Here is an 8,342-nt window from a genome sequence, read left to right on the forward strand (position 1 = left end):
TAATAATACTAATATTTTATTATGTCAACTGAGTAATAAGTAGTGGTTCATATGTGGACCTCCAGTTAATATTCACTAGGCTGCTGTTTACTGAGACTGACAGGGCCTGGTAAAATCAGGCAGTTGCAGTAACCATCATAATCACACCATGTTAACTCCTAATCCTGAAGCTATTCTAGTGAAGGCTTACATAGCAGCATTGGCTTTAAGAGTTTTCCCTGATCTTAGAGCATAAGCCATTTGTGTCCTGTTCAGGAATTTTTCCCCTGTGCCTATGGTTTCAAAGCTTTCCCATCTTTTCTTCCATTAGATTTAGTGTATCTGGTTTTATGTGGAAATCCTTGATCTACTTGAACATGATCTTTATACAGGGAGATCAGAATGGAACAATTTGCATCCATCTATTTGTTGACTGCCAGTTGAATGAGCACCATTTGTTGAAAATGCTGGCTTTTATCCACTGGATGGTTTTAGCACCTTTGTCAAAGATGAAGTGAGCATAGGTGTGTGGGTTCATTTTTGGGTCTTCAATTCTATTCTATTGATCTAGCTGCCTGTCACTGTACCAAAATCATGCAGTTTATGACTATTGCTATGTATTACAGCTTGTGGGCAGGGATGGTGATTGCCCTCAGTATTTCTTTTTCTTTTGTTTTTTTTTTTTCTTTTTTTCTTTCCCTTCCTATGTTCTTTGGTTTGGAATGCTTTATCTTTTCCTGAGCCAGAGAGAAAGGAAAAGAAAGAAACAAGGTCAGGCACACACAGATACATGCACACTGCATAATGCAAAGAAGGGACTACAAAGACTTTTATTTTTGTTTCAAGCTTTTCATAGATGTTTAGACAAATGTTCCTATGTAAGAAAAAGACTACTTCATAGATAATATGTTACACAAATGGGGAAGTACAGAAGGATATAGATAGTAAATTCAAAGAAGTATTTCATTCTATAATCTCTTTATAAATTCAAAGCAGCACTTTCACATGGCCTGTTGCAGCATAGTTCATAACTTTGCCTCATCCTTAGACCTCATATAGAATAAATATTTTCCTTCATACAAATCTCTTGCAAAAATATTTCTCATCTATGTAAAATTTATGAAAGCTTACTATATCCTTTATTATGCAGCCTTTACTTAACATCCTATCAGGAGGAGCCACATTCTATTTTTAACTTTAACTTTTTTATATTAAGAAGTTGATTAATGTACAATTTTAAGCTTCATGGTTTGAAATGTGATTTCATACCCTGTACTGGAGTTAGCTGTAGGGGTAGGTGACCGCCAATATAAACGAGTAGAAGGTAAAGCAATTTGTGTGGTGATTTCTTGCACACCGTTCATCAGGTAGGAAAACAAAACCAATCAGTGTGAGGAAAAAATGTAACATGGCTCAGCCCACATTTATTGTAACAAGTGCTACACCAGGACTCTAGAGGTGGTCCCAGACCACTTTCCTTTAGTCATATTTAGACACAAAATGATTTTGAAAAAATTACTCAAATAACAATTAGCTCAGTCAAAGTTTATAACAGTTTAACACATGTTTACCCTGATATTATTTACAAGACACATCTGAACAATTTCATGAGAATGAGTATCATGGACTCAGAGAAATGGCCCATGCTTCGGGTGTCTCTGCAGCTCTACTGAGGTAAACATAAAGTGTGTGGCTGTCCCTATTGTCTGGATGACATAAGATAGCATACAAGTCACTTAGGCTGTTGTAAAACCCAAATTATATCACTTATAAGGATGGGATTTATAGCCTAAAAGTGATGCTCAAGGTTTTCCAGGTAAAGGATTTGAGAAAAGGAAATTCTAGCAGATATGGGAAGAGCCTGATTTATTAGAAAACAAAGGATTGCCCGGTTGTACACCTGCATCATTGTTATCAATCCAAGAACACCTATACATCTCTTGTAGAGGGAAGCTGTATGTTAAACTTTCCTGGTTTCTCTGGTGCTTACATGCATGTAAAATGCCTTTATGTATCCTATATGGTCTTAAAAAATTCATTCAATTTCTCATAAAAGGATTTTTAAATAAAAAGCATTGTTTATGTATTAAAATTTTCATTCTGTTCTTCTAGACACTAGGCAACAAATTATTTTCATAATGTGTACTCAATGTATTTTTACCCTGCCTCTAAAAATTTTCAATATTAAGTACTAGTGATTGACATGATATTTTTTAATAACTTTGATAGAAGTAGAATCAGAAAAGTAAACTAAATTAAGCTTCTGACTGACATTTACAATAATGAATGATTTCAATAAACAACACAAAATTTAAACACACATTCTACGATTGATATGCTTATCATCTGAAGTGATCTATGACTTTGTCAAGTAAAATGGTCTCATCATTTAATCCTCTTACCACATGCAACACATGGAGCTATGCTTTCTTTCTTCATTTCATAAAATTTTATTTTAACTTATTTTCCTACCTCTGTGCTCAACCAAATTCATATCTTCTCCCCACATCACTCAAAAAAAGAAATAACTCAATGAACAATACCTACAAAACATATTAGAAGAAAAAAATGAGAAGAAAAATGAATACAAGAAATACACGTATTCTACTTAAAAAGTCTGTCATATCCAAATAATTCTGCTATGAGAAGAACCTGAATTTGAAGATATGATTAGACACACATAGAATCCTGTGGATTATAAAGAGGCACTGAATGGGACCTCTTTCTTAGGTTTTGTCATCTTCTCATTTCAATATTTGATTAGGCAGGATAGAGGTCCTATGAGCTACTTCTACCACAGAGCAATGTCAGCATGTCCATGCACCATTGCAAGAGGATACAGGCTCAGATGGGAGTCACTTCTAGAGTGTGGGATTGAGAATCAGCTTTGAACGGACATTGAAGCCTGTGTTCTAAACATGGATTCCTAAGACAATATTTTTTAAATTTCTATACAGATGAGGTAGCCATATATTAATATGATCTATTTCAATGATTTATTGAGGTATTTACACAATAAAATAAAAAAATTGTAAACGTCCATTGAAATAATTTATAGGACTCATAGTTATCATAAAACTATGAAACAACATGTAAGTACATTGTACTTTTTGTAGGAAATGCGTAAAGCTTTTGAGGAAGAATCCGTGGAGAAAGACATTCCAAGGCTGCTACTCACTTCCACAGGAGCAGGAATCATAGACATAATCCAGTCTGGTTACAAAATCCCTGCTGCTTGTGGACGTTGTACATCGTGGTGCGGAGCCTAGTGCGCACCACGATGTACAACGTCCACAAGCAGATATTTATTTATCTTATATATAATGTGTTTATCTATAGAATCATTTCATACATTAATATAATGCATTTTGATCATATACATTCACTAATAGCTTCCTCTGTAAATCATCCTAATAGCTATAATTATATTCTTCTGAGTTATAGGTTTTTTGGCTTTCAGATTGTTTTCTACTTATTTTTTATTAGATATGTTCTTTATTTACATTTCAAATGTTATTCCATTTCCTAGTTTTCCCTCGAAAATTTCCTTACCCCTCGCCCTGCCCCTACGTCCCAACACACCCACTCCTGCTCTCTGGGCCAGGCATTCCCTTATACTGGGGCATAGAACCTTCACAGGACCAAAGGCTTCTCCTCCCACTGATGACTGACTAGGCTATTCTCTGCTACATATGCAGCTAGAGCCCTGAGTCCCACCATGTGGTTTCTTTGATTGGTAGTTTAGTAACAGGGAGTTCTAGGGTAAATGCTTTCAGTTTTTAATGAAATTAATCTTCCCTTACACAAATTCTAAATCCAATATACACCTGGCTCTTGGCTCATCCATGAGAATACAGGCACCTACCAATGGCCACATTCCTAAGAGAGCTTGAAACTGATTCATTTTGCAGCCATTAATTAATATCTTCTTTATAATATGTTGGGTTTGGGTCTAGAACTCATGACCAAAGTGCTAGAATTTTGTGAGACATGATACCTGCAGGTATTGTGCATAAAACACAAGCTGCTATGACATATTGTTTTCTCATTTTTACTAGATATTATATGTATTTACATTTCAAATGTTATCCCCTTTTCCAGTTTTCCCTCCAGAAACCTCCATCACATCCTCTTGCCACCTGTTTCTATAAGGGAGCTTCCCCTCAAACCAACCTAAACCCTCCTCACTGCCTTGGCATTGCCCTATGCTGGGGAATTTAGCCTTCATAGGACTAAGGACCTCTACTCCTATTGATGCCAGACAATGCTATCCTGTGCTACATACAGGAATGGAGCCAAAGGTCTCCCTATCTGTACTATTTGCTTGGTGGTTTGATTTTGCTATGTCTAAAATTAATGTGCATTGTTCATCAGTATGGTTTTAGCATCAAGTTATGGTGAACATCCTAGAGCTTTTAAAATATGCTGGATTATTTTTGGTGTCTCTGATGACCATACAAAAATAATGTACTAGAAGTGAAACATGCCTGACACTGATGATTTCATTTAATAGCTCATGTCTCTTTGCAGTAGCAGTATTACTGATTCATATTACATGTATTCAATTATGAATATCATATTTTATTTAGATTACCAGCTAGTATATTCACTTAATTATCTTTCTATATCCTTTATTTATTTCCAAGTCATGATCTTTTCCCTAGTCTCCCCCAAGCTCCATGCTTAAGTTTATTAACAATCTACTTCCTAACTGTTTTATTTCAATGATGATCTATTTATACCTTTGCTTGATTTTTGATCTTTGGAGTGGCAGATGGTAACTTTACACATACATGTTTTTCAGCCCACATAGCAGTAGAAAAATGAAATCAGAGAACTAGACAGGAGTCCATAGGGAGAAAAATGATGCATATATTAGGATGTATATTAGGGAAGAATACAAAGATGAACTTGAAGAAACATAACAGAAACATTGAATCTAAGAACTTTCCTTTACTCCAGGTCTCTTGACTATATTCAGGTCATGACATATGATCTCCATGATTCCAGGGATGGCTACACTGGGGAAAATAGTCCCCTCTATAAATCGCCATATGACATTGGAAAGAGTGCTGATCTCAATGTGGTAAGACATTAACAGATTCAAGTGGAATTGAGAAATTAATGCATGAGCCTGTGCCATTTATTGTATCTGAAAAACTATGACTAAGTAATCCATTTTGGAAAACAGATGTTATTTCTTACCTATAAATTCACACAATTGGAGATACAAGAGGGGAAAACTAATCTATATAAACACAGGTTACCAGAGGTTCTAGCAAAAATTTTACTTTCTGTCACTACAGGATTCAATTATTACCTACTGGAAGGACCATGGAGCAGCTTCTGAGAAGCTCATTTTGGGATTTCCAGCATATGGGCATACCTTTACCCTGAGTGACCCTTCTAAGAATGGAATAGGTGCCCCTACTGTTAGTGCTGGACCACCAGGAAAGTACACAAATGAACAAGGACTCCTGGCTTACTTTGAGGTCAGTATATTGGTTTTAGTGTGCTTAGTGATTTACAGACCCATTTCTCTGTTTGAGGATTGGAATCAGCTGAAGTGTATTTTAGTGTAGACAGTATGTACTCTTCCTAAGCAGATACAATATGACAAGTGCTTACATATTTTATAGTATACATTCATGTAATTAATGATGAGAGGTACTTTAGAATATACAAGTGGGTACAACATACCAAACAATAATATTCATAAATATGACTACACGATATCTATTTACTGCTGGGATTGATTCTAAAAATACAGAACAAATATGAGGGCAACATGTGATCATTTTAAAAATAATTCAAGGATTAGTATTCCATTGTGTCCTTACCTAGTTTGATATACTTGACCTCAAATTCAATGTACAGAAGTGTGTATACATAGATGGAATCACAGTATGACTGTATAAGCTAAGAAGATTACTGAGAACCCTCATGATTAATACTTAGAATATCAAATTTTAGGAGGCTGGGATATAAGAATCATCCACTTGAATACTACTACTTAGCTATTAATCAGGACAAAGTTTCAGAAAGTAAAAATGTTGTAATGAGGACTAGTGATGAACCTCAAGTTAGACTACATTCCTAGTCTGGGGAAATATGTAGTTGTGTCCTGTAGAACCAGGAAATTCAGGGAAATATTTTTTAACTCTAAGATAATTAAAGCATTTTTAGAAAATAGAAAAAACTCCACACGAGAATGGAGAAATGATAAATGACTTGAATGTTTTCTCCCTTCTTNGAATTAATATTTAGAAGATTTGAATCTGTTTATTTAAAGATTTGTACATTTCTGAATGAAGGAGCCACTGAGATCTTTGATGCCACCCAGGAAGTACCCTATGCCTATGTGGGTAATGAGTGGATTGGTTATGACAATGTGAGGAGCTTCAATTTGAAGGTAAGCTTAGAACATTGAATGTGCTGAGATAGCAGTCTGATTCCCAGGNAATCAAGTGACTAAATGTCCTCTGTTTCAACAGGCTCAGTGGCTCAAGGACAACAATTTAGGAGGTGCTGTGGTCTGGCCCCTGGACAAGGATGACTTCAGTGGTTCTTTCTGTCACCAGGGACGTTTCCCTCTGACATCTACTTTAAAGAGAGATCTCAATATACACAGTGCAAGTACGAGACACTAGAGTTTTACTCATAGTGTATAATACCCTTCATTCACTCAAAGTCTGCCTGAATACCCCCAATCTAACTCCTGAGTCATCTTGTCCCATTCATTCATGTGCTCTTTTAAAAGTTATATACACCTCGCCCCTCTCTACAAATCCATTAACTGATGTTGCACACTTATTAGGAACCAGGGATACCTTGATGTGAGGCAGGCTTTGCAAGGTCTATTAACTATTCAGGTTATGAGTCTGCAGAAACTATATTCACCCTTACTATCAGATTTTTCTCCTCTTTTAGCCATGTCATTAGAGTGTAAATCTGTCCCTGTGGGACTTTTTTTTCAGAAATACTTTGAAAATACTGGCATGAATGTGTCTGTCCATATTGATTGTATATTCTAGTTTATTCTGAGATTTTAACAAACTCATTTACCCAATGGGTATCAAGGAAGTACTGCTTATGGCAAGAATGGTAAAAGCAATATTTTTAATTGAGAGTCCAGCCTGCCCTGAGGTAGGTTTTTAAGAACTGGAAATTGGTTAACCACTGGGATGATGTTGCAAATTCCCAAAATACTATGTCTGGATTTGTTGTCTGATATAAACTGAAAGACACTGAAGTCAAATGCTTCTCTAGTTCATGTCCCCTAGATTGTGCATTTCTTTCCCACTTGCCTCCAGGGTAACCGCTGTGTCTTGCTCTGTGTGTTTCAGGTTGCAAGGCCCCTTATCGAGGGGAGCTTTAGACAATGATTTCTACTTGAAACTCTCAGAATAAGAGCAAGTTCAACGGTTTTTTCACGATGGATTTTGCATCATGCTTCCATGGAGAATAATAGAACTAAGTCACGATCTTTCCTGAATTGAATCCCAGAGTAGAACTAAGATATATGTCTTGTCTGCTATACCAGCAGGGAAGAAACAAAAAAATTATCTTCATCTGTCAGCTTTGGCTAAGCTCTGAACATTTTTCTTCCTGTAAAACCACCTTCCTTGTTTCTTGCTTTCATAATAAATTCCATGTTCAAAGCATCAACATCTGCAGTGCTTCATGTGAAATTTTGAGGAAATCATGTCTGCTCATAGGGTTATAGTAATAAAATGGCTGTGGGAAGTAGTGATTAAACCAATTTTCTCTGGATTTTCTATTTGACTTCACATTGAGATGGAAATTTTTAATGATTGGTGCAGACTGAGAATGACAACATGAAGAGGATGCGTTCTGGTGCTTTGTCTATAATCCAGAAGTAGCTACAGTAGTCTCAGGATTACAACATACACCCAGGGAAATTTGACATAACTAGTTATGCACTCCAAGTCATTTTTATACAGGTCTTGAGAAAACAGAGTTGTTTGAGCCCTTCTTGAGTTTACAGCTTTTGAAGGCCTCTAAATATTCCTCATGATTTACTGTCTGCATACTGAGATTGATACAGATTCCTCCCAAAACACCAAATTTCTTAGTGTCAGATTTGTTTGCCACAACTTCTAATTTCTTTCTCTTTTGGTTTACTTGGCGTTCACTATCAAATGATTTTCAGTCATTTTGCACACTTTGTTTAAGGAGTAAATATAGACTTTACAATACTTACCTTCTTTGGATGCATTTGACATCTCTCAAACATATTCATTATTGTATTAAAATGTTATTCAAACAGTATCACCAAAATATACTACAACATTTTTATCACAGGACTCAAGGTATCACTAAATTTCAGTCACTTTCAAACT

General features: G+C 35.8%; 1 protein-coding gene across 1 annotated transcript in view; it reads left to right on the forward strand.

Moving 5' to 3' along the window:
- LOC110291901 (chitinase-like protein 4) overlaps nucleotides 1-7,357 on the forward strand; it is a 43,941-nt gene extending 36,584 nt beyond the window's left edge. Inside the window, exons 9-14 of the mRNA XM_021159115.1 lie at nucleotides 3,096-3,232; nucleotides 4,942-5,065; nucleotides 5,286-5,471; nucleotides 6,272-6,391; nucleotides 6,474-6,615; nucleotides 7,326-7,357. Of these exons, the coding sequence (XP_021014774.1) occupies nucleotides 3,096-3,232; nucleotides 4,942-5,065; nucleotides 5,286-5,471; nucleotides 6,272-6,391; nucleotides 6,474-6,615; nucleotides 7,326-7,357 (741 nt within the window). The remainder of the gene's footprint in view (nucleotides 1-3,095; nucleotides 3,233-4,941; nucleotides 5,066-5,285; nucleotides 5,472-6,271; nucleotides 6,392-6,473; nucleotides 6,616-7,325) is intronic.
- Nucleotides 7,358-8,342: the final 985 nt, after the last annotated feature.

Source organism: Mus caroli, chromosome 3 (genome assembly GCF_900094665.2).
Source record: "Mus caroli chromosome 3, CAROLI_EIJ_v1.1, whole genome shotgun sequence".
NCBI classification, from domain to species: domain Eukaryota; kingdom Metazoa; phylum Chordata; class Mammalia; order Rodentia; family Muridae; genus Mus; species Mus caroli.